Source organism: Gopherus flavomarginatus, chromosome 1 (assembly GCF_025201925.1).
Source record: "Gopherus flavomarginatus isolate rGopFla2 chromosome 1, rGopFla2.mat.asm, whole genome shotgun sequence".
Lineage (NCBI taxonomy): Eukaryota > Metazoa > Chordata > Testudines > Testudinidae > Gopherus > Gopherus flavomarginatus.
In genome coordinates, this window is record NC_066617.1 from 102,900,192 (window position 1) to 102,928,020 (window position 27,829).

Genomic DNA, 27,829 nt, shown 5'->3' on the forward strand with positions numbered 1-27,829 from the left:
TGCACCAAGTGTGGTCCCATTGAAGCCAGTAGGCATGATTCTTCACTGCCCTTGCGGCTTGTGTAGTCACTTATTACCAGTGTAAAGTGAGTGTAAAATACTCCTAAATCAGAAGGGTAGTGTACTTAGTACAGCTGTAAATGACTGCAGAAAGTGCAAGGCAGTAGAGGATCAGGTCCAGTGAGACCATTTGTGGAATACTCAATGTGAACAGGGGTAACAAAATGTGGTCCTAAGGGTATGTCTACACTGCAGTTGGGAGTGTGATTGCAGCACATGTAGAAATACTCGAGTCAGCTTTGGTCTAGACAGATTCAATGATCATGGGCACCGGCTGCTCTGGTATGTACCCAAGGTCCCAAGTGGGGAGGGCTAGCCCCTGTAGCTCTCTGAGCTTCTGAGACTTCACTGTCCTTATTGCCTGACCTAGATTTGATTTAGCTAGATCACAGCTAGCTTGGGTATGTCTATATGTGCTGCAGTGATACCTCCCGATTACAATGTAGACATTCCCTTACTGTGATAATAGTAGAAGAATCCCAGGCTTATCTGTACACACAATGGAACCCGTTTAACTTAGGCTGTGATGTTAAATTTAAACTGGTGAAAAATGCTGTAGTGACACTATTTCACTTTAAGTCAGGCTTATTTCAGTTTAATTTAAGTTGATTAGGAACAGATTTAAGCTAAACTATTAAACTGAAATATGTGTGTAGACACGGGTTTGCAACAGCTTAACTATTATCTATTATTGATTTTAAGGAGTACTGCGTAAAGGGATCTGGGGGTCATAGTGAACCACAAGCTAAATAGGAGTGAACAGTGTAACGCTGTTGCAAAAAAAAAAAATAAAAAATGCGAAAATCATTCTGAGATGTATTAGCAGGAGTGTTGTAAGCAAGACATAAGAAGTAATTCTTCCACTCCACTCTGCGCTGATTAGGCCTCAACTGGAGTATTGTGTCCAGTTCTGGGTGCCACATTTGAGGAAAGATGTGAACAAATCGGAGAGAATCCAGAGAAGAGCAACAAAAATGATTAAAGGTCTAGAAAACATGACCTATGAGGGAAGATTGAAAAAATTGGTTTTGTTTTGTCTGAAAAAGAGAAGATGGGGGGCGGGAGGGGAGAATGGATGGACATGCTAACAGTTTTCAAGTGCATAAAAGGTTGTTGCAAGGAGGAGGGAGAAAAATTGTTTTTCTTAATTTCTGAGGATAGGACAAGAAGCAATGGGCTTAAGTTGCAGCAAGGGGGGTTTAAGTTGGACATTAGGAAAAACTTCCTAATTGTTAGGGTGGGTAAGCACTGGAATAAACTGCCTAGGGAGGTTGTGGAATCTCCATCATTGGAGATTTTTAAAAGCAGGTTAGACAAACGCCTGTCAGGAATGGTCTAGACAGTACTGCCATGAGTTCAGGGGACTGGACTAGATGACTTCTCGAGATCCCTTCCAATCCTATGATTCTGAGATTAAAAACTGCCTGTTACTCAAGCTTTTGGAGAGATCACAAAGAGGAAAGAATGACCTCGTTCTCATATTATAGTTTGTTTTGCATTGACATATGTGGGAACTTTGGAAATTAACTGACACTTATATAAATAGTTTTGTTGTTTGTTTTTACAGACGATGAGGGGTAGGGAATTTACTGTTTCCTCCCTTAGTTCTCTATTTCTAGGATCACTGGAAAGTAAAAGAAAATTATCATTTATAGATACATTTATAGCAGCAGGAAAATGTATCACACATTGAAATTGTTGCAGAGAGAAATGCCAGTAAAAACAGCTTGACGAGTTTAAGAAGATGTGTGAGATGCAAAGAATGACAGAGATCTTGAACTCTCAAAGTAACTCCTTTACAGCTAAGTGTTCTCCATGAGATATAGTTATTACTGTACATAAGTTTTATTTACCATCCAGTATTGACTTGTAACTCCTACTTAGAAATTAGACGTCACCCATATTATTTAATCTAGAAATAGGGTGGGTTTTTTTGTGTCTATATCCTGGTTAGTTTAGTTACCATCAATTCCCATTCTCATAGTTTTCATGTTAAAATTTATGGCCCCAATTCTTCATACACTTATGCATGTGCTCAACTTTGAGCACGTGAACAGTTTCACTAAAGTAAGTGAGGCTACTTATCTGAGAGATAAGTACATCTGTTTGCATAATTGTTCATGGATGTATTAGTTGGTGTGTTTGACATGTCTTTGTATGAGATATGTGGTGCACATAGCTTGTGAAAGATCTAGTAAAGAACTACTTTTAACAGTACTCTAGGTAATACAAGACAATTTATGGGAATAAGATTTGCAACACGGGACAATTTGTTTGTGTTTCTAAGGCAGGCCACAACTTTACAATATTAGACATGATGGGCAAAATTTCAAAAGCACCCAAGTCCCATTTTCAAAAGTGACCTGGCACTTAGGAGCCTAAGTCTTATTGAAAGTCAGTAGGAACTAGGCTGCTAGGTCACTTCCTAAAATGGGAGTTAGGTGCTTTAGAAACATTTTTCTCACCATCTTACGCATTAAAAATATCCGATGGATTGAGTTAGTGCCTTCACCTTGGGAAAACTATGTTTAAATTTGACTTAGATCTAGGGTGACCATACATCTCATTTTGGCCTGGACAGTCCCATTTTTAAGCTCTGTCCTGGTCGTCTTGACTTTTTTGGCCAATAAAGGGGGGTGCGACCCCTCGTGGGATGTGGAGGAACGTGCGGGGAGGGGGCAGCAATGTCAGCCCCACCTGGGAGGAAGGGCTCAGGAAAGCGGCTCGGGCCAGGCTGGTCCCGCATGGGCAGGCATCAGGGGGGCTTGGGCCTTCCTGCACTGGGGGAGGAGAGGGGAGCTTTGGGCTGGCCCCGCATGGGTGCGTGGCGGGGGCTTGGGTCGGCCCCTGGGTTGTCCCATTTTCCCTTTGGGGAAATATGGTCACTCTACTTAGATCAGAAGTGAAATGAGTTGAATGGTCTCAACCAAGTCCCTATTGGAAATTTATCCATATCACAAAGCATCCATGTAGTCTGACATAGTTAGCAATTCAGATGATCACAGCTGGAGAGCAGGAACACTGGGGGCCAGGACTGAGGGCTGACTGCAAGCTTCCCCCCATGCAGCACAGTCAATGCGTGTTTTTCATAGCCTGCAAACTCTGTGCTACTCCAATTCTGCTGAGTTGCCCTTGAGAAAAGTGTGTCAATTACATCAAACTGTGCTAAAAGCTGTTGTGATTTTGTGGTATGAATGTATGTTTTCTAATTCAGCTCTTTTTTACTCGGAAGTGAGGTACAGTTTTGAACCTAGGTGTTCCTATAAGGAAGACATCCACTAATGCCACTGTATCATCTACCTCCTTCTCTTCCCACTCCCTGGTGCTTGAATACAAAAATAGTTTCCAAACTGCTTGGATAAGTAGCTTCGCTTGTGTCCCATGATCTGTATGGTATGTCTGGAATCACAAACTTGCTCTTTTAATAGCTGGCAGAGAAAGACCCACAGAGAACTAACATGCTCAATATGCAAGATTTTCTGCATGTTCAAGCAGGGGAGAGGGGATAGCATGCTCCATCTTTAGAAGCTCCTGTTGTCTACATTCTTAAAGACCCAGCATGCCTGCTGTCTTTTGTCTGTCTTTAGTGCACTCCGACTCAAAGGTAGGGATATAATAAATATGTTAATGCACAGGAGGGAGGATGATTAGACTGACATGACATCCTTTTCTCAGAAAATTGCCACAGACTGTATAAGGCAGTCTAGGGACCTCTTTTGTATTAAAATACACAGTGACACTCTAGCTGAAGCATCCTTTAATTACTAAATTACAATGAAACTCCGATAAAAGCATGTGTGACATCCACATGAATGCTAGACAAACTCATTACAATCAGTGCTCTTACAACAAACACCAAATGAAATACATCAGGAGAAAAGGGGACAACAAGAAGATTGCCTGGAAGAGGCCAAGCTCTCAGACAACAGGATGTGTTTCAGGGGTGTTCTAGGGCAACGCTGAGGTGCATTAGCAGAGCTGCCTGAGAGAAGCTGCACAGTGTTTGCCCACATTATAAACATCCCACTTTCTTGCAATCTACTCCTTCAGTTACATGGCACAATCCTTCAGTTTTTCTTTGTTGATGGCAGTGTTAAATCTTGCACCTGCTAGATCACGTCTGCCTAAACATCAGTGATTAGAAGAATCTAAAAAGGTCTTTGACAACATGCTTGGATGCATGTACATTTCACCCTTTTACAAATTTATTTGAGAGTAAACATAGTCATCATAAAAGTGAAGCACTAACAACATTAGTTTAAAGGAAGGTATAGAGCAAGCAAGCCTCCATCCCGCCTTTCACGCACATACAGCTCCTTCAATGCAACTCACTGTGACTTGCAACGCCTGCTGCTAGTCAGATCCCACCCACTCACAAAAGACTGTCGACCATGCTGAATTGTGTTGTGCACAAATGGGAATAGAAGGAGACATCTCCAAACCACTTTTCACTTGTGGCCTCCCAAGTCAGACTTTGAAACTACAGCTGACATGAAATTGTACTCACACCCTCTGAACCAACCACTTGCATCCTTCCCATTCAACTCGCATAATGCATCATGGAGACCTGTATGAACATTTCTCCAATTAGTAACTCCTGCTAACCATAAGGTCCTTTCTTTCCAATCAAGCTAATCTTTAAAACGTATGCCCATTTCCAAGACAGCATTGTTTACATGCAGAGTACAATGTAATGAACCTTGGCTTAAGTTTAAACTAATTTTCAGCTGAAAATATCTGATGTTTCTTTTTACCTCCCCCTGAACCCCCAAAAGTTACTCCAGCTGTGACTTGATCAGGGAGTGCTGCTAAGGCATGGGTCTCTGCATAGGTAGCCCTGGCCTCAGTTGATATTTAGTGGGACAGATCAACTGCTTGCTTGTTCAGCAAGATGAGAAAAGGGAGCCTTGCAGACCTTCCTGTCGCCTCTCTGTGCAGGTTTTAGAATTTGGCTCCTAAGGAGAGGGGTTGTTTCTATGCAGGGTGGATCTGAGTGTCATGACTTTTGTGTTTCCACTAGCTAAAAATCAAGTTAAAACTGTTACCCTGCATCTCATCTAGAAAAAAAAAAGGTTAAATTTAGGAAACGTGTAATTAGCATGCTAGCTAAACCAGACCTAAACTGGACCACTTTTACGAAACAAGACAAACTCTTTTGAGAGATGCAGTACTGTTAACCTTATACCAGTCACGCTTCTGAGTACGACAGACTCAGCCAGCAGCATGCATTAATTTAAAAAAAGTAAATAGATGTCCCAGCTTATTCATGGTGAGGATTATTTATAATGTTACTATCTTTCTAGCCACTGACCGGAGTCAAATGAGTGCTGTTTTCTTTTTAAATAATGGTTCAAGGCTAGAAAGTCCTTATGGTTTCTAGAGTAGCAGGAAATGTGCAGAACACTAAAGCCATCACTAAATGGGGGAAGACACTGGGAGAGAAAGTGAAAAGTAACTGGTCATTGGGAAAAATGATCACTTCAATATAAATATTTTACATTTACAGTAAATAATTTTTAAAATAAAAGAGACAAGGATCAATGCAATAAAAACCTAGTTTACGTGAAAATATTTTAAAGTTTTAATGAAGATTTTAATGTTCATAAATCCATAAATTTGAATTCTGCAGATGTGATGTATTATAAGGAATCTTCATCCATGGATAGCTTAAGGCCTCTCTGTTCCTATTTTATTCAGGTTCTTATACCTCCCTCATCATCAAAGTATCTGAGCACTTTCCAATAGTTCATTAAGTGATACGATAAAAAATGTTGTTTATTCTTGCTCTCAGCCGGACCCCCGGTGGCAGGGGAGGGGTGGCAATTGTGTGTGTAGTGTAGGATTTTAATTTTGTTTTGTTCTGTGAAATGTACATGCTGCTGTGTGTGTGTTTTAGTGAAGGCATGTTGAAGAAGTGTGTCTTGCACTTGGACTAGAAGATGGTGAAGTTTGTGATGGTCCTGGCTTCTGGGGGAGTTCAGACCGGAGACTTGGACCAGCCCCCAAGAAAGCTGTCTCCTGAATCTGACACAAGAATGAAGGACAGACTCTTTAATTAAACGTTATTATTTATTTTGCATCTGGTAGTGCCTAAAGGCCCCAACCAGGTGCCATTGTGCCATGTGCTGTAGAAACATAGAGTAGAAGACAGTCCCTGCTCTGACGAGTTTGCATTTTAAAAGACAAGACACACATACAAAAATAAGAAAATAACTTGCCAAAAGCACATTACTTTGTAATTAGAGTACAATTTTTCCCAGTTTTTCCATACACATAACTGTCCCACCCCTCTTTACAGCTGCCACTTAAACCTCTTCACCGTCCTTGCCCATCCTGAGTGCCCTCCCCCTATCAGCCTCATTTTAACAGATGGATGCACTACACACACACACACACACACACACACACACACACACACACACACACACACACACACACACACAAAAGTATGTGAAGGCCAGCTCTCAGCTGATTCCTCTTCCCACTGAGTGAGGCGAAACCCTCTCTTTCAGATTTGTATACTTTTTGCCCTAAGTTTCTCCTTATTGGGAAAAGACCAGTCTCAGTGTTGGAATAGATTTCATTGATTCCAAAAGGTACATCAAAACATCGTCTGAGAATAATGAAATTTTACTTTTTGTGGAGTTGTTCACAGTTCTTACAGCTAGTAGTTCAGTAACGCTGGCAAATAATAATGGGGGAAGAAGACAGCTCTGCCTCATGCCTTCTGGTAATGAGAAGGATTGTGTGTTCAAACCATTGACTCTTATAGTGGAGTTTGGTTTATCATAGACCTTTATGAACCCATTTCACGAATACTCCATAGAAACCCATAGCCTATAGACCTTGAAGAGGTCCAGCCACCACATCTGGTCAAAGGCCCTGTTCCCAAGTAATGCCTGTACAATGGCCTTAGAGCTCCAGAAGGAGTTCAGAGTGAGTCGGGATGCTGCTTCCTCCCACAAATGTCCATGTGCGCACAACACAACCCCCCACATCCAGTAGTTTAATGCCACTGTTGGGGGAAAAAAATAATGACTAGATTCAAAGGTGGATGGAATGACCTCCAGCAACGTTCTGTTAAATTTGGGTTGGATGTTACTTATTAAATCTGGCTCAATTATTATCTATTAGATACAGTTCATTTGTTATGTTCTTAAGGGATTCTTGGTGGAGTTTGGTCATTGCTATAAACTATTTACAGTTTCGCCTAGACTGTAAGGCTCCTATATACAAAGGATCTTAGGTATCTAAGTCTTATTTATAGCTAGGACTGCAATACACACAGCTCCTGCTTGGCTTGGCTGCTGAATCCAGTAGGTCCTAAACTCACCTAGCGCCTATGGCATTGCAATAAAAGCTCCCTAGTTGCCTAGCTTTCTGCTTCACTGTCAGCATCAGGATGCCTGTCTTCTGCCTAATATCCAGAGCAATCCACAAAGCCAGGGAAGTTGTTCCTGTGATTTTTCTAGGTGCCTGAAAATGAGGTATTGGAATACCTAAATCTGTTTGTAGATCTGGGCCTAATTGATGACATAATTAAATCACTTCACCGAAGACATGCCTTGGCCCGTATACCGTTTAGTTGTATCTGTCAGCAGGTCACTGGGATCTGTATTAGGAACATAATTGTTAAACCCCTATTTTGCCTCTGACACACACCTTCCAGCTGAATCTTCACTATGATCTAACATCTTGAAAGAGGCTTTTGAGTAGGACAGCTCCTCCTTTTTTCCCAGGAGGAGCTAAACTAAAGAAAATGTAACTTAGCTACTTCTATTTAAGTTTGATACACATTGGGTCATTTGAATGAGTATGAAATGCCACCAAACATATGAATTTCTTTATATAAAAATGTTTTTCCTTTTTGTTGCTTTATTTCATCTATTAGTATTTGGTGTGATTTTATTTTATTAGCTCATGTTTTACAGTAAAGGGGAACTTTTTGTTTGTTTGTTTTCCTCAGTTTTACTCCTTTTCCAGTCCAATTTGAGTTATATTAATTAATGGCCCTGAAAGGCTGCAAAACAAAAGCAACTGGGAGATATCTGCAGAAGCTACATTAGATGTCCAAAGTGAGATCAACCTGAACTGGATAGAAGGGCCTATGGAATTTTCAGTCTACCAACACACGTTGACATATTGCTTTGTCTGTTCCCAAATGTACTGCTTTTGTACTATGTTTCCCCTGGACTTTTCTCTGCCAGTGAAATACTTTTCTTAATCTCTGTTGTTCTCAGATTTTCTTGGCAAACTACCTGTTTTCTCTTACTGGGGAATTTAGACAACCCATGGTGTCATCCTCTCCTCTCGTGCTGGTTTGGTGAAGCAGATCTAGACATACTACTGTTGCCACGTTGGTTTGCTAATAGGATACTCAGCAGCTGGCAAATGGCTGAATTCCTTCTCCATTCTCTCACTGCCCCAGGGCATGCTAAAGGCTAAAATACTCTCAATTCCTCTGCACGGCGGGCCACTATTGTTTAATTTGTTTGATGTTGTTGAATTCAGATTGGGTGAGGTTAGAGCTCTGAAATTATCCCACCATCTTGTTGTACATCCATTTGTTATACTGCTAATTGTACTCTTTATACCTCTTTCTCAAACGGGTGGCATGAGCCACATCTCCACTGAATGACTCCATTGACTTCAGTGAGTGTTGGCTCGAACCCCAGATGCAGAAAGCTTGTGTCTGAAGCACTGCAAAACTGTGTGACTGACACCTAATGTCACTAAGATTGTCCTTTTCTGCTGGAACACGTGCTACCGTTTTATATTCAGTTCATTGTATACATTTTCATACTCTTTTGATTGACGATGTTCATTGAGGAAAAACTGAATGAGCTTCCTTAGAGCGGAAAGGGAATGACAATAAAAAATGGACAGATTGTTCTCTGGGGCAGAGAAAAGGGAAAGAAAAGACACTTGACCTTTTGGGTGAAACCAAAGCAAAGTGTAATGGACCATCTTAGACATGCATGGGCCCAGACGTACATGGGTTCCCCAAATTCTTATTCACATTGTAGATTTTATTAGCAACCGTTACCTTCCCCAGCATCTGAAATTAAACGTTCCTCCATTGTGGATGAAAAATGTCCTTTGACAAGTGCACCCATTTACTTTTATAAATTCCACATAAATGAGACTCCATTATGCCTCCCAGGGGATCAAAAGAAGGTTGTGCTGATGCTAAGGGCTAAATGGACCATCTGTCTTCTTAGTGACTTTCACGACTTCCCATTCCTCTTTGCTGATGACGAAGTTGCCAGCTTATGGATAAATATGCAGTACCCCTTCTTACTACAAATCATTGCTAAATTCCCATGACAGGTCTCCATACTCCTACCACGGAAGTTGAATAAAGATCAGGCTGTTGCTCTCCCTCCCCCGAAGAGGGAAGCAAAGAGAGGTGATTTAACCATAGTGTTTGTAATGTCACAACTCCTACTGCAGTGAAAGCGTTCGGTAAGCTTTATCAAACCTTTCAGCTCAGGTTGGCTCTGGTTAATCGCTCATCCTGGTTGGATGCATTTGATTAAGCCTTGCTTATATGAATCTTAGTGTGAATCCAAGTTGGACACATTTTTAAACAAAATTTTCTTTGTGTCTGGTTTCCTCCAACCCTTCCTTCTTTATGAGGGTAGGGCCACGAGGGGGTTTACAATATCCAGTCAATCAATTTCTTGAGGCCTTTCATTGTTACAGTAGCTGAGAGGCATTGGCATGGGACTGCTAGCTCCAGGTTCTCCTAGCATTAATGACTAGGCCGTACCTAGGCTTGGTAGGATTCAATTTCAATTGATAAAGGTTGTTCAGCATTGATTTCAGTGGACACATTGCAATCAATGAAAAAAAATCAATCTGTTGCTGGCGCACCTTGTGCCTGCAGGGATTGGGCGTCACCAGCCCTGTGGCAGCATAACCTCCCTGTTTAGCCCTGCTGTCACTGATCTGCTCTCTCACTCACCAGCTGGGGGTGTTGGCCAGGACCCCCTTTTACTTCTGTGACAGTTAGGTTGCAGAGGGCTCTCTGCATGACTGGCACATGATCCCCTCAGGCGCAAGGTGTGTGTAGAAGAGGTGGATGCGGGGCTGGTAGGGCAGTATAGAGACCCCTAGCCAAAACTACGAGGAGGATGAGTGCGAGCCCTTGAAAGGAGCCATTCAGAAGCCAGGTGGCTTTCTCCCCCGTTGGGGGCTCCTCCAGGCCGCTGATACTCTGAAGAAACTTGCATTAAATTAAAATTGATAAAAATGGGGGAGGGGTAGTGTTGAAAATAAAAATTGATTTTTTTTCCCATTGAAATTTAAAAAAAAAAGAATTCTGCCAAGCATCACTGGACATGTGTTCTGAATCAATGGTGTGTGCAGGCGCAATGGGACTGGAACATCACCACCATGTTTGGGGTTTTTTTTGAACCTCTCATCTCCCTGCTTCCCCGGGGGCAAGTATTGTCATCACACAGAGAGACCAGCAGGGTAACCCAGAAGAGTAAATGCAAGCACCTTGTAAGTTCAGGTCTCCAAAGGGGACTGTTTTCTTTTAGAAGACCTAATTGGACTTTTTAGGCCAGATCTTCAGCTGGTGTAAATTAGCATCGCTCCATTGAAGTAAATAAAACCACACTGATGCACATTCTCCTGAAAAGCTGATCCTGTGTTTCTGTGATTATTAATTAATACACGTGGATTGTGTTAGCACCTAGGACCCTCAGCCATGGACCTGGACTCTGTTGTGCTAGGTGTTGTATGTTATCATGCTACAGTAGAGTTGGGTAAAGTTTTGTAGATTTCAGTGTCCTTTGTTTATAATTGGAGCTTGGTTCAAAGGTCTGTATATCTCCTTCTCTCCCTTTTTATACCAGGCGAAACCCTCTTCACTTCCACCTCATTGCAGATGCTATTGCCAAACAGATCCTGGCGACTCTCTTCCAGACCTGGATGGTCCCTGCTGTGCGCATAGACTTCTATGATGCAGATGAGCTCAAGGTAAAGAGAAACAAAACAAACTCAAGCCGTTTTATTTTATTTTTTTATTTCCACTTTATTTGTCTGGTTTTGAGGTAGCATTCTGATTGGCTGACAAGAATTCCAGCTTGTGTGTTTGAGAACTCAGAACTAACCAGAACTCTGTGTTGCCTAAAGTATTATGACTACCACACTGTGTGATTAGTGCCACATCTAGTCCAGGAGCCTTAAAATCCTACCTGCCTTGCAGAAGATTTCTTGTCCTTCAAGGTGAATTACATTGAATAAAATTTCTTCCCTGTATAAGTGACACAGCTTTCTTGCAGAACAGATGGAATCTTAAGCTTCTCATACTGTAAAGCACTCAGCCTCCTAGCACTCCTGAGGCATGTGTATTAGTAAGGCCTTGTCTACACTCCGGGAGGAGATCCATCTAATTTACACAACTACTGCTACGTGAATAACGTAGCTGAAGTCGACATACTTGGATCTACTTACTGCGGGGTCCACGCTACACTATGTCGACAGGAGACACTCTCTCGTTGACTCCCCTTGGGTTTCTCGTTCAGGTGGAGTACAGGAGTCGATGAGATAGTGATCTGCAGTTGATTTAGCGGGTCTTCACTAGACCTGCTAAATCGACCGCTGATGCATCGATCACCATGCATCGGTCCTCCAGTAAGTGTAGACAAGGCCTTAGGCTATGATTTTGGCACGGAGGTCACAGTGTTCATGGTAATCGTGAATTTTAATAACATTTGAGACCTCCCACAGCAACAGCTCCTGTGGGTCTGGCTCCCCACTCCAGGTGTTGTGACCTGGTCCATGTGGTCACAGCACCACGTAGGTTTGACACGTCTTTGCCCCTCCTTAGATGGAGATGGAAGGGTGCACGGGCCAAAATTGATCAGTGTTGCAAGCTAGCACCCAAAGTCACAACACCCAGAATGGGGAACCAGGCTCAGCCCTGTGGGACACTGTTACAGGGTGAATGCAGAGTGGGTTTGTTCCTCCTCCCCCCCACCACCTTGAGATGAAACCTTTCAGTGACTGGGATTTTTCCCCTGTATCTCTGCCATGAAATTAACTAAAAACTTGCACGACAAAAATCATAGTCATAGTCTGAGACATCAAGTGCTTAATTTATGCCAGGGCTGAACCCCAGGACCTCTAGGCTTGGCAATCTATAGCCCTGGCACCTCTGGGCTTGCCTCATCAGTTATGAAAGTAAAAAAAAATTGTTTGAGCTCCAGCACCTAGTTGCTTGGGCCTGGCACCTCTTTCATTACAAATTAAGCACTGGAGACACCATAACAGCACACATTCTGAGGTGTATTGATAATTTTTTAGAAATAATTTGCTGCTTTGTCTGGACTGCCTTTCAAAAGGAATAATTAGGAGTTGAGGAAGGCTCTGTCAGTGTAAATAAATAAATAAAATCATATTCCAAACATAAAGTAATCATCTTTCCATAGCAGAATTACAGAGTTTTAATTAGATCATAGTGGTTCAACATTGAGTTTCAGGGCTGCATGTTTTTCAGCTGTACAGGTATATCTCGCTATTCAAAATTTCGGATTTGGAGATAGTGGCAGTAATTTGTATAGCATATCAATCTACTCATTGCTGAACTTGATCAAGACTCTGTAGAAAGGGAAAAACAAATTTTAGCAAATTGCTGTGCTAATTAAGATAAAATCAAAGCACTCCACTTGCTAGGATCTTGAGAACAAAATGTTGTGGAAAGAGATGGTAAAAGTGAAAGATGATCCTTGAACAAAATACTTTGTTCATTGCTGTTTTTGTTATTTTAACATCTTTTCCACATGAAGCAACAGGCAGTTATCAACTTAGGTAGCTAGGTACCTTCCTTAGTGCTGTGAACATTCATTGCAGAGAAGGATGTTATGGTTTGTATGTAGGTATATTATATGTCCCCGACAGTAGATGGTAGAGCATAAACAGTACCTGTTCAGCATCTCAGTTTGGCAAGATTGATCTGCTAGTCCTTTCCTCATTATCCTTTGGGTCTGTTCCAAGCTAGTTAAGTCAAAGGTAACAGAGAGATCTTACGTGGTGCAATTATTGACATGTACAGAAAGTAGACCATCCCAATACAGCCACCCATACTTAAAGTGTGTCATATTACACAAGCAGTTTCATTGATTTCAGGGAGCCTAGTCAGAGTATGAAATAATACTCAACATGAGTGAATATGACAGCATAGAACCAGACCCTGTTACTGCGAAGAGTCATTGATATCAGTGGAGTTTTAAGGGGTGGGTACAACACATGGCACGTATAATGCTGAATCATATCCAGGTCCTCCTGCAAGTTTCAGCCAAGTTTGCAGTAGGATGTACCAGCATGTTTCTGAGGAAGAGCAGGTTGAAACTAAGAATATTCTATGGAACAGAAATTCCAAAATGTTTTTGTTTCAGAAAAATCAAACCATTTCAGTCTGATTTTTTCCTACATGAAATGGAGCAGTCAGCTGCTTCCCAGCACTAGAAGACTCCTCAGGCTGCCCCTCAGAGTTAGAGGGTTCCCCTGCAGAAAGCAGGGAGCCTGAAAGCCCTGAGAGTCCTGGCTCTAGGGCAGGGAGTAAGGAAGCCCTGAGAGCACCATTCTGAGCTTGGGTTTCCAGGCACCCTGCTGCAGAGCAAGGATCCTAGACTGTGAACCCTCTGCTAGAGCCGGGCTGCCAGGCAGCCTGGCAGCTCTGGGGTCCCTTACTCTGAGGTAGTCAGCATGGCAATGCTGACTGGAAGCTGTGTGCCCTGGCACTGTGAGCTCCCCAGCAGCCTGCCAGGTTTCCAATGGAAACCTGCCTTGTGTTTCCACAGAAGTTTGTTGAAACTGAAACATTTCTGCAGAATATTTGGTTTCAACAAATTGGTGTTTTCTGGAGAAGCCAATAAAAGGCTACTCTGATATTTCTGAGGTAATCTTGGTAGTGAATTTGGTATGACTTGTTTGGGTTTGTTTTTCACACGTACTTGTGGGAACCTTATTACCTTGGTCAGTATTAGGAAAGCATATGCAGGTTGTGGAATAATTTGCTACCAGTTGTACCATTGTCAGAAATGACATATACACGATATAGTGTGTATTATGTTTGCTTTTAATGACTCTCTGCTGTTCCATTGAAATCATTCAGTTCCTATGTGAGTCCCAAATGCTGAAGTTTTACAGCCAGCTTTAAGATGCTGTTGAGTATCGTTTTTATAATTTTCCTTTTATTCGCTGTGTTTTGTAGCACCATGTTAGTAGCTCAGAAATAAATTTTTTCTGCTTTTGTCCTTTCTTCATTTTGTAAACAGGGACATACACACCCATTATTCGTAATAGAGCAGGAGTTAGGAGTTTTTGTTTACTTCATCCATGATGCTTCCACAAGCCTTTTCACAAAGTCCTTAGAATAGTCTTTAGTTCTTGACTGCTTCCGCAGTCAAGAAGGGGGTTATTTTGAAGGGGGTTGTTTTGCCTAGGTCCTATATAAATAGTGTCTTTTGAGATGAATTTCTCAGCAGTGGAATGTTTGTTTTCAAATCGCTGTTTAGGATTCATAGGACACTCCCTACCAGATTATATACTTTAATCTGTAGAATTTGGGGCTTAGAATATTTGGCAGATTCTAAAATGTATATTATTTCCCTTAGAATTACAGCAAGTAGTGTCCCAGAGGAAGGGAGTGAAAATAAGGCTCTTGACTAGATGACATCTCTGTTAAGGTTTTGGGGAAGCTTGCAGGCCTACGCTGCAAGAAGAAGGGGATAAAAAAGATAGCAAAGACCACTGATTATCCAGATTTTCTACTCCCAACAATCCCACAAATCTGGTTTCATCCTGCTACTGTGAATACTTAAAACACTCCTTTTTAAATCTGGAGCGCAGCGATTTGACTTTGTAATGTGGCGCAGCTGTGTATATGGTTCTCTATTATACATCTATTCCTCCTTCCCCTGGGCCTTTGCCTTTTAAGGGATGGTAAAGAAAAAGCAAAACAAAACAAAGATCTCAGACCCATGAAAATAGAATCTGTGTAAGAGAAACTCTATGGAAATGGATGCCCACCACTAGCCTTACATTATTTTAGATCTGGTTTTATTTCTGTCCCACACTAATCTGGGGTCGTTTGTTACACATTTTTAACATTAGACACCCTAAATCAGAAAATATAGGTTATGAAAAATGTTTATGGTTAATACATTCCTATCATGTTAAACTTTCTGTACTGTTTTCCTTCCTTTGTCTTTCATTGCTACAGATTGGGTTTAAGGAAACTAGTTTTTGAAGGCCATGTCTCTTCCCAGCAAACTAGTTAGGAGGGAATCTGTGTCCACTAAAAATGGATGGTAATTCAAAATCTGTAGCACAACAGAGCCTTTGTTATGCTCCCAGAAGATCTATTCATACATACTCAGTAGCCTATGTGCTACTTCTCTGTCGTCCCAATTTCATGTGCTACTTCTCTGTCGTCCCAATTTCTTTGTTGTACGAACCAGTACATGCAAAATAATAAATTAAAAAATCGAATGTTTTCCATCATTACTTAGACCCTGAATTTTGGTAAAAAACCTAAGATAAAAGCACATTGAATGTGGGTCTTGAGATTTCTTCTGTTCAATACAAGACTTGCAATGAAACAAAGGGGAATCCAGCAAGGCAGACCAGAAATGACTGGATTGTCAGTTGCATGGATTGCTTTTGGTGCTGCTGGAGAAGACTTCCAGAAATACCCATGTGCCTACAATCCTTTTGCTAGAAGTGGGTGAGCACACTACGAGCAGCCTTCCCTGGAAACTTGTCTCTGGAAGGGGAGCAGGCAACCAGACAAGCAAGACAAACTGCTACGGAAGAGCTTTGTGTCATGGAAGCTTGGTTTTTTTAAAGGTTATGGGTCAATTTGAGACATTGAGTGCAGCATTTCCCCCACAGAGTTCTGCCAGTATACCCCAGTGCTGGCCTGCAACAACCCCTAATAATCCTGTCTAGGGCCTATCCTGAGGAAAGACTGCTAACTGTGCTGTGATGTGATATAGAGTTTTTGGGCTATTCACAGGAGTGAATTAAGAGACTCCCAAACTAATTGTCACCAGTGTCCCAAGTCAGAATTTGAACCAGAGTTTCAATAGTAAAGGCTTGTGCCCAGCCCACTATGCCAATTAATGCTGGCTACTGGCACTGGAATCGACCTGCTTGAGACCTTTTGTTCATTTTTGTACTGTAGAAATTGTGAGCTCCCTTTGGGGCTCCTTCTGTTATGGAACCGCAGGGAAACCAATGCCCTCATTGCACCTTCAATGGTAAACTACTCTTGCCATTCTTCTTTTCTTTCATGCATAGACTGAGTAATTAATGAGCCAAGCTTCCCCATCACCACCAGGTGTGCACTACACACACACATGCACCATACTCTTTTCTGAAAGTTCAACAGCATACACTCCTCTTTGGAGTACTTCAGTTTTGCCATTATGGTACCAAGATACGCAGTATCTCAAGCCAAGAACTTTACCAGGGCATGAGAAAAGACAAATGATTGCACATGAGATTTTTCCAGAAAAAATAATCCAGTCTTATGAAAATTATCCAAATCCACACGCTGTAAAAGAGAAAGTGCTCAGAAATGACTGCTACATATGTGGTGCTTTGCAGTACTGCAACTACATTCTACGGGAGCTAATTGCTTCTGTATCAGGGGTCTGCTGTATTAAACACATTTTTTTTCCTCAAATGTAAGTATTATAGTAGATCACTGTTCTTGGATTTATTCTCCTAATGCACTACTCAGAGGGAACGCCTGTAATATAGTTTGAAATGTGGAGCTGTTTCAGTCTCTTCAGTGAATGGTGTGTGCCTCCTATAACTGCTGATAAGAGATAAAGGTCAGCCCTTTTTCAGCCATCAGTTCTTTTTTTGCCACTAATGGGTGAGGAGCTGGAAAGAGCAATATTAGCTATGCTTTCTGGATCTTGTAGACTGTTACATGTGTCTAAGGGATACCTCCATGTCACATTAATGATAGTGGGACGGCATTTCACAGTTCAAGGTATTTCTTTTGCGGTCTGATACCAGTCACCATGTTTTTACAAAACATTTAGTGAATTTACAAAGAACTGGAGTACATATATTGCAATGTCCGACTGATAGGCTGAGCTAAGATGGCAGACTAGACTGGAAGGAATCCAAGTAAAAGCCTAAACCACTACCAGGGTCCTGAAGTTGTAGAAAGCATCATAAAGAGCGTGGTCCTAGCTTGTTTCTGATGAACAACTGCAATATATAGAATCACTGCAGGCATGGATGTTTCCTTTCCCTTTCAAGAGTTCGATACCTTGCATTGTACGGAGAGGATAATAAAGAGACAGGCTGTATCAGGAAGGACCATGCTACGAGCATTCAGTCTCATGATGAAATGCTGCTCATTTTATCCATGACCTACCTGCCTCTTCATGAGACACCTTCCCAGAGCATTTAGGGTCTCAGTGGTTACAAGCCGCAACATCTCTCTGACAGTGCATCTGTGTATGATGGGCCAATTTCAGTCTTCAATATCTATCTCAGTGTGGGTTACAGACAGTCCTCCTAACTTCGGGTTTGTGTACACGCTTTAGTGTTGAAGTTCATGAGAAGCCTATTGCTTAAGGGCTACCCCATAAATATAGTCTTTGCCATGATGACAAAGCTATCTTTTGAGCCTCTTGATATCAGGGAACTTGAGTTCCTAAGGTGAAGTTTTATTACTAGTGATGGTGACATCAGTTTTCACAGTAAACAAGCATCAAACTCAAGTGGTTGTTCCAGCTACAGTAAGTTTCACAAGGACAAGATGGTGCATAGGACTCACTCCTTAAAACTGGTGATGAAATTTCAATGTAGTATATTATAATCTGTTGTTAATCTTCTCAAGTGATTGTGCCTTTTCTCATGTGACTCTTTTCTACAACTGAATGGACCCCCTTAGCCTCTGTCTAGAGAAGGTAAAAGCCATTAGAATATCTACCCAGTTTTTTTGTTTTAACTGACTCTTTAAGAACTATATCTTGATGTCTTCCTCTCTGCATTTCGCCTTTGTTATTCCTTAGGTAGGGATAAAATACAATACTATGCTAAGGTACATGTATTCAAAGTCATGCCAATGATCCTAGCCAGCCCCAGATCAGTTACTATCCAGGATATTTGCAGGCAGATACTTGGAGTTTTCCTTTAAATGCTTTATCAAAACATCACTCCTGGGACTTTGTTACAATCTGAAATTATATTTGCCCTGCCATTATTACAGAATCTGGGCCTGATCATCAACTGCTGTGAATTGTCGGTTGTTTCTTGGTTTGGAGGAGCTCTACTCTCTCACCCCCATTATGTATTTTTTTTCAGAATGTTTCTCTAGTTAGTTTTGTATTGTTTATGAGAGATCGTGTGTCTTTCTATTGAAAACAAATAAACCAAAAATACATTTCTGTACCATTACATTCAGTGCCTCTTTGGGTTATTGTTAGTGTTGCTTGCTCATAACTATAATAAGTTTTATTCGTTATTAGTGTGTTTTTTCTCCAGACTGCATTCCTGGAGCTTTTAGTTTCCAAGAATGAGCATCTATTATCATAGTTACTGCTGGAAAAAAATAAAATTCCTTCCTGTAATTCTTGAGCTCTTAAAGAAGTAGTTGCAATGTAATAGATTCCCCACTCACCTGTCTTCTATCCCTGCGGGGATGGGAATGATTTATTTTTCTGCTAATACTTTGCTTTTGCTAAAAATAAAAGAACTGGTGGTTTCTAACAGGATAAGTCATTTATTCTTAACCAACAGGTAAGTGTGTGCCACCTGCTGTTGAGACTGTTAACAGATACTGAATTTTGAGCTTTTGAAGTCCCTCTAAGTCATGTTCTGGGAGCAAAAACCTAAAAATAAAGAGGTGGGGGTGGGTAGAAATCTGTGATAATTACCTTCTGAATACAAAAATTACAAATAAAGACAGATTATCTATTTGATCACTCCATCAGTGTTATCGTGGTGTCATCAATCTGCCATTGGCTCCATATGAGCATCTTTTCCCTTAGAGCAGTGTCTTCTGCACCACTCGCCAGTTGCATCCCCACTATATTCTGTCCTATATGAGACACACACTAGAGTCTCCCATCTTAAAAGGGGAAAAAATACATGCTAGCTATTATTTTAGATAGTTACTTCTATGACAGACATGTCTTGGCTAACACCACTCGTTTCAGGTAAAACTATTTTACCCACTTCTAACACCCTAAAATAGGCTCATGAGACTTTTGCCAAAAAGAAAAAAATAATTGGAGATATACCTATCTCCTAGAACTGGAAGAGTCCTTGAGTCCAGCCCCCTGCCTTCACTAGCAGGATGAAGTACTGATTTTTGCCCCAGATCCCTAAGTGGCCCCCTCAAGGATTGAACTCACAAGCCTGGGTTTAGCAGGCTAATACTCAAACCACTGAACTATACCTCCCTCCAAATCTTCTAAAGCATAAGCTCCCACTTCAACTATAATTTTGTTACATGACAGATTGACTGTGTTCTTGATCTTGAATAATAAATAATGTGCAATTATAGAGGAAAGCATATTGTGCTTTATTCTGGTCAGTGGACCCTGGCAACATACCTTTTTATATCTTGACATCATGCAAAATGTAGATTGGATAACTCCACACTGTGACCTCAAGAATTGCTTGGAAGCTTGCCAGAAACTCTGATGGCTGCAGATAATGAGCACGTATCTGCGTACTTAAAAACCTTAAACAGCCTACAATTATAATATTTTCATGGATTTGAATCCTCCCTGATGGATTAGTACAAACTGCTTGTTTTCGTTCACTATCATTTATAGTATGCAGTTGAGCAATTGAGCTGTCTTTTCTTTGCATGGAGATGAGGGAGAGGGCATCCATGGATTGTGTTTGATGCCTGGCCAAACTTTAGCCAGCTCTATCTTACCTCCAGCTTTTGGTGAGATGCTTGGGTTTTCTGGCCTTTTACCTAACCATGTCTCTGCTTTTCCTGGTTGACTGCCAGAAAAAAAAAAACGGTGGTTTGCAGCCTTCATCTCCAGCCTGCCGTGGGAGTCATAGAAGATTAGGGTTGGAAAAGACTTAATGAGGTCATCTAGTCCAACCCCCTGCCCAAAGCAGGACCACCCCAACTAAATCATCCCAGCCAGGGCTTTGTCAAGCCGGGCCTTAAAAACCTCTAAGGATGGACATTTCACCACCTCCCTGGATAACCCATTCCAGTGCTTCATCACTCTTCTAGTGAAATAGTTTTTCCTAATATCCAATCTAGACCTCCCCTACTGCAACTTGAGACCCTTGTTCTGTCATCTGCCACCACTGAGAACAGTCTAGCTCCATCCTCTTTGGAACCCCCCTTCAGATAGTTGCAGGCTGCTATCAAATCCCCCCCCTCACTCTTCTGCAGACTAAATAAGCCCAGTTCCCTCAGCCTCTCCTCATAAGTCATGTGCCACAGCCCCCTAATCATTTTTGTTGTCCTCTGCTGGACTCTTCAATTTGTCCTCATCCTTTCTGTAGTGGGGGCACCAGAACTGGACACAATACTCCAGATGTGGCCTCACCAGTGCCAAGTAGAGGGGAATAATCACTTCCCTTGATCTGCTGGCAGTGCTCGTATTAATGCAGCCCAATATGCCATTAGCCTTCCTGGCAACAAGGGCACACTGTTGATTCATATCCAGCTTCTCGTCCACTGTAATCCCCAAGTCCTTTTCTGCAGAACTGCCGCTTAGCTAGTCAGTCCCCATGCTGTAGCAGCACATGGGATTCTTCCATTCTAAGTGCAGGACTCTGCACTTGTCTTGCTGAATCTCATCAGATTTCTTTTACCCAATCCTCCAATTTGTCTAGGTCACTCTGGATCCTATCCCTACCCTCCAGCATATCTACCTCTTCCCTCAACTTAGTGTCATCCACGAACTTGCTGAGGGTGCAATCCATCCCATCATCTAGATCATTAATTAAGAGGTTGAACAAAACCAGCCCCAGGACTGACCTCTGGGCACTCCGCTTGATACTGGCTGCCAACTAGACATCGAGCCACTGATCACTACCTGTTGAGCCCAATGATCTAGCCAGCTTTATATCCACCATTATACTCCATTTATCCAGCCCATACTTCTTTAACTTGCTGGCAAGAATATTGTAGGAGACGTATCAAAAGCTTTGCTAAAATCAAGGTATATCACATCTACCGCTTTCCACATATCCATAGAGCCAGTTATCTCATCATAGAAGGCAATCAGGTTGGTCAGGCATGACTTGCCCTTGATGAATCCTTTTTGACTGTTCCTGATCATCTTCCTCTTCTCCAAGTGCTTCAAAATGGATTCCTTGAGGACCTGCACAATGATTTTTCCTGGGACTGAGGTGTGGCTGACTGGTCTGTAGTTCCCCAGATTCTCCGCCTTCCCTTTTTTAAAGATGCATACTATATTTGCCTTTTTCCATTCGTCCGGGGTGTCCCTGATCGCCACGAGTTTTAAAGATAATGGCCCATGGCTCTACAATTACATCAGCCAACTCCCTCAGCACCCTTGGGTGCATTGCATTGGGCCCCATGGACTTATGCATGTCCAGCTTTTCTAAATAGTCCCTAACCTGTTCTTTCACCACTGAGGGCCGCTCACCTCCTCCCCATACTATGCTGCCCAGTGCAGCAGTCTGGGAGCTGACCTTGTCTGTGAAGATTGAGGCAAAAAAAAGATTGAGTACTTCAGCTTTTTCCACATCATCTGTCACTAGGTTGCCTCCCCCATACAGTAAAGGTCACATATTTTCCCTGACCTTTTTGTTGCTAACATATCTGTAGAAAATCTTCTTGTTACCCTTCACATCCCTTGCTAGCTGCAACTCTAGTTGTGCTTTGGCCTTCCTGATTGCACCCCTGCATGCTCAAGCAATATTTTTATACTCCTCCCTGGTCATCTGTCCAAACTTCCACTTCTTGTAAGCTTCCTTTTTGTGTTTAAGCTCACTGAAGTTTTCCCTGTTAAGCCAAGCTGGTTGCCTGCCATATTTGCTATTCATTCTGAACATCAGGATGGTTTGTTCCTCCGCTCTCAATAAGGGTTCTTTAAAATACAACTGCATGCTCAAATATTCCTGGACAGCTAGGAGAGAGAAGTTGGCACATCACACTGCTCTCTCTCTCTCTCCTCTGGAGACACTCTCTACAACTCCTACCTCCTCCTCCCTACTGTCTCACCATGCTGGGACTCAGTAGTCAGGAAGTAGTAGTGCAGCACCAAATAAAAGTGGCTAGCCCTTTCCATCTCCCCAAAGGTGGGTATTAGTGATTATCCCACTGAAAAGTGGGGAAGAACAAAGGAGTTCCTCAGGATTTGAACAGAGTGAGAGATCCTAGGGGAGATGAAAAGAACCTCAGGGGCTAGGGGAGAGGCAGAAAGAAAGCAAGTGAGAGAGAGAGAGAGGTGGAAGGGGAGAGAACCAGATAGGTACTTTTAGGTTTGAAGGGAGGAAATGAGGAAGTAGAAGTGGAAATCTTCTGGAGAAAATCAGGATGGATACCTGAGAGGAGGGATATGGCTCCTGTAGATGACATGAGGGAGATTAGAACATTGTTACTGACCCTCTGAAGATGCTGTGGGGCCTGCAGGTGTGGAAAGAGGAAAAACTGTTTTATTTTATGGTGGCCATATGCAGTTTTATGCACATTTGAAGCGCATTGGGTACATGCTTTCCTATGGCCCACTGTAGACAGTTCTGCTTTATATTGTTACTAAAGAAGCCAGTGCTGAAAAGGCATTCTTAAGTCAAGTTTTCCTCCTCACTTACCTGATTTGTGTGTACTGGGGAAAGATTTGGAGAAGATGAAGAAAAACCAGACTTCAGTGAGGCTGCCTTATGTTGCAAATAGATGAAAATTAATTTGCAGTTATTTTTTATTCTTTACTGCATGGTGCTCTTTGTTATTTAATACTGAATCTTCCTTTCCAGTTGTATCTTGCTGTATGGTATCTGCAGTTGATCTCCATTATCCATCCCCAAGGTTCAGATATAATCATTCACTTTTATCTCAATGTTTTGCCTATCACTAGTTGTATCCAGATTTGTTGTATATGTGTATGGGAGGTATTATCTGTTCTCAAAGCAAGAGATAAGTCAGAATTCTGTTAAGGTCACCAAACTTTATGCTGAGTCATAACAAAAAACCCAACATAAATAAAATAAAGTAATTATAAAATAATAAAATTGCAGAAAACCCAGGTATTCCTGAGGTTGTTTTTCAGGGTCATTTATTTCTCTGTTTTTGTATTGTGCTCTCATGCATGAGAAATTCTAAATCCAGACAAGTTATATAGCTTTCCTCGGCACCTGGTTTCCTTGACAACCATTCATATAAATAGTAAGGACCTGTTATGGGGGGGAATATCAATATAATCACTGCCTGTGAATCATCCAGGGGGAAAAAAAACAGATTCAAGGTTAAAGTTATAGGATTTAAAATTAAAACATGACCTTTTGTTAATGTTGGCTGAATATACTACAAGGACTAAGCAAAGGCACTGCATTTGCAGAGGTGACTTGCAAAGAGAGTCATACTGGCACTTGTCCTGGTGAAATTATTATTGGCAATAATCATATTTTTCATTCTTTGCCCTTCACTCACACAGAATTGATCTCTCAGCTGGTTTTTCTTTTCCTGGTTTTTTACATATTTTTAAACTTACTTGTAAAAACACTAATAAAATATGTGCCAGACAGGCATGAATTTCACTCATACCGAATTCTCACCTTCCCACCCCAAATCTTGTCTACTAAACAAATACTAAATTAACCCAGTCTTGACAAAAGTCTTGATCTTGATTCCTGTTCCCCTTGGAGGAAGTAGGAGGTTTGTAACAGGAGTCAGATCAGCCCTCCACCACCCTCACTTCCCCCTCAAGAAAAACAAATCCCCTTCTCAGAGGGATGTTGTGGTAGGGAAGGAGAGACTGTTGTGGAGCCAGCCTTGATCTATTTTAGTACCATGAGTACAAGATATGTTTTCATGGGTCTGAGGAGGGGCATGGGAAAAATTCCCTGCAGAAAGAACTCCTTCTCCCTATGTGAATTTAAAAATACTTTGATTAGGAAAATGGCCCAGCTTTCTTTGTTAATTATATAAAGAAATGTCCTCATCCAGGGTTAACAATTAGATTTTGTTGTTGCCCCCCTGCTTTCATTTTAAACTTTGTGTTGCTATTTTAGGTTGTTTTCTGACCCCGCTGAGTAAATTGATGATCACTAAAAACCAAACAGTATTTTCCTCCAATTTGGTAGCATTGTGATAACCACAGCTCTAACAGCCCTATGCTAAATACAGGTTAGCTGCCAGAACCTCAATTGGTAAATATATATTTCTGTGCACAGCAGCAACAAAGCTATCAATAGTGTAATCAAAACAGGTATGGACATAATCATCTATTTTCTCCAGCAAGATAGCTGTGAGATCAAGCAAATGTAGTTTTGTTTAATGAAACCACGCTATTGTAATAGTTTGACTCACATCAGAATTTCATAGAATCATAGACTATCAGGGTTGGAAGGGACCTCAGGAGGTCATCTAGTCCAACCCCCTGCTCAAAGCAGGACCAATTCCCAACTAAATCATCCCAGCCAGGGCTTTGTCAAGCCTGACCTTAAAAACCTCTAAGGAAGGAGATTCCACCACCTCCCTAGGTAACCTATTCCTGTGCTTCACCACCCTCCTTGTGAAAAAGTTTTTCCTAATATCCAACCTAAACCTCCCCCACTGCAATTTGAGACCATTACTCCTAGTTCTGTTATCAGGTACCACTGAGAACAGTCTAGATCCATCCTCTTTGGAACCCCTTTTCAGGTAGTTGAAGGCTGCTATCAAATCCCCCCTCATTCTTCTCTTCTGCAGACTAAACAATCCCAGTTCCCTCAGCCTCTCCTCATAAGACGTGCTCCAGCCCCCTAATCATTTTTGTGTCCCTCAGCTGGACTCTTTCCAATTTTTCCACATCCTTCTTGTAGTGTGGGGCTCAAAACTGGACACAGTACTCCAGATGAGGCCTCACCAATGTCGAATAGAGGGGAATGATCACTTCCCTCGATCTGCTGGCAGTGCCCCTACTTATGCAGCCCAAAATGCTGTTAGTCTTCTTAGCAACAAGGGCACACTGTTGACTCATATCCAGCTTCTCGTCCACTGTAACCCCTAGGTCCTTTTCTGCAGAACTGCTTCCTAGCCATTCGGTCCCTAGTCTGTAACAGTGAATGGGATTCTTCCGTCCTAAGTGCAGGACTCTGCACTTGTCCTTGTTGAACCTCATCAGGTTTCTTTTGGCCCAATCCTCTAATTTGTCTAGGTCTCTCTGTATCCCATCCCTACCCTCCAGCGTATCTACCACTCCTCCAAGTTTAGTGTCGTCTGCAAACTTGCTGAGAGTGCAGTCCATGCCATCCTCCAGATCATTAATGAAGATATTGAACAAAACCTGCCGCAGGACTGACTCTTGGGGCATTCCGCTTGAAACCGGCTGCCAACTAGACATGGAGCCATTGATCACTACCCGTTGAGCCCGACGATCTAACCAGCTTTCTATCCACCTTACAGTCCATTCATCCAATCCATACTTCTTTAACTTGCTGGCAAGAATACTGTGGGAGACCATATCAAAAGCATATAAAAAACCAGTAGCATTTCCTAATTCATATGTAGATTGAGTTGCTCTTCATGGGATACTCATGGAGACTTCAGCTAGCAAAGAATATGTTTGTTTGTTTACTTAGTGGCACTTGTAGCTTTGAGCAGCACCTGTGCTCCATTGAGTGCAGTGCAGTTCATTTCTGGGTGCAATTCATGATAGTTTTTTTGACTTATAAAACCCATTAAGTCTTGTGTTCAGTGACCAAGGTTTTCAAAAATGAATATGTAAAGTTAGGCTCTTAAATTCATGTGTAAGCATTTAAGTAAGTAGCCTGAATTTCATAAATGTTGCACATCTGTTGAAGTCAGTGGGAGCTGCTGGATGCTCAACACTTTTGAAATTCAGGCCATTTACTGATTAGGTGCCTACAAATGGACTCAGGAGCTTCAATTCACGCTCCCATTTCTGAAAATCTTGATCAGTGTGTCCTGAGTGGGGATCAGTTCCTTCCTTAATCTCATCTGCCAGATTGGGATGTATCTGTGATATTTGAGCTGACAGTCCTTCCGTGTGGTACTGTTAGGGCAGGGCAGCATTTTCAGTGCAGAGTTCTAGAATTTGCTTTCCACTGCAGCCTGACAGCCTGACTTTGACCTTCCGGCCTGTTACAAAGTCTTATAGTCAGTCTTTTTTTGCAGAAAAAAGTTGAGAGATTTTTTATTCCGCCCCTCCTCCCCTTTTTAGGGGCTGAGAAATGTTTTAGCTTTTTATTTACAGAGAGATATTTAAAATTGTATTGTTCATGCACAGACAGGACGTGGACAATAAACAATAATTCGTGGATTTGTTGAAGCCGGACCCCAGGGCCCGGGGCTGACAGCCTGAGCGCCAGCGCCACAGGGCTGAAGTTGCAGAGGTCACCTAAAATCACAAAATCCATGACTGACTCGTAGCCTTACTCACGGCATACACTGAGAAAATAAATAAAGATTGAAGGCTTCATTTTTCTAGTATGAAGTGTTGAGGGCTGAGCAAGCATTGAAAGCTCTCCATTAACCAAAACTTTTCGAGCTTTGTAACACTGCACAGGGAGCTCTTTGTACTGCCATAGATACTCTAGCATAGCCCCTTTGTAAGTGATGTAGGGAAGAATTTACATTAAATAACATGTAAAAAATTGTAGTTTACTGTGTGAAGTTTAATGGACATTGCCAGAGACTGCTATATGGGCTACATTCTGGTTGTCAAGGAAACTCAAAGGATACACAGGCTTCTAGGAGTCAGACTGCATATTCTAGAAGTTCTCCCAAGGGAAATAGCAATTGGCTAGGGTTATTTGGGTAGAGGCATTGCTTGGAGAGGAATCAACATCACAGGCTCATCTGGTCCGTTGGCTGAAGAGGTGAGTGCTTTGCTTGTAAGCACAATTGTATCCCCCTCCTTACCCAGTAATAAATAACAGGCTGCAGGTTTGGCTGCTGAAGCTACGTCTCCAATGCTCAAGACAGGAATTAGAGAATAAGAGAAATCTGTACAGCTCAACATAATTTTGGCTTGACATTCCTCTGTGTTCTTGAATGTTAGCTTGTATAGTAATTCTCTTCTGGTTCTTCAAATCCTAGTTCAATTTACTGTCCCTAGGATGCTTACATTGAACCCAACACTAGTGTTAGGATTTATTTATGAAGTCTGCCTTTTCATGTTTTACCTTGTGAAACTGCCCTGTTTTTTTAGTATAGATAGTGATATACCAAAGGGGAGAGGTGAGAAGCTAGTGTAGTGAGATCACAGTTGAAGCACATTCTTAATATGTAAGAGAGATCCAGAAGAATTAATGACCCTTAGCACTGGGAAGTTTTAAACACTTACAATCAGGAGTATACTGATATTTGGGTGGGCCTTCAAACCGATTTTAAATCGGTTCCCATGCTCCTAGACAATTTCACAGTGCACCTTCACCCTACAACCTGCTTTTTTTTTTGTTACTTTCTTATTTGGGACCTCTATCCTAATCCACAATAACACCGTAACCCTCTCTAACTGGGGCCTGCCCTTATTTTCTTTGTCCCCTCCCTTGGTCAGTGCCCCCATTCCTATGGTAGTCAGGCTGGGGTAGTGTCCCCAATTTATTCTGCTCC

The 27,829-nt window shown here is 41.8% G+C and overlaps 1 protein-coding gene across 2 annotated transcripts in view; it reads left to right on the forward strand.

The window, feature by feature from the left end:
• Positions 1–27,829, forward strand: part of LARGE1 (LARGE xylosyl- and glucuronyltransferase 1) — a 398,517-nt gene that overhangs the window by 207,483 nt on the left and 163,205 nt on the right. For both annotated transcript variants that reach the window (XM_050926400.1, XM_050926391.1), the window contains exon 5: positions 10,926–11,049. In XM_050926400.1, coding sequence (XP_050782357.1) covers positions 10,926–11,049 — 124 coding nt within the window. The remainder of the gene's footprint in view (positions 1–10,925; positions 11,050–27,829) is intronic.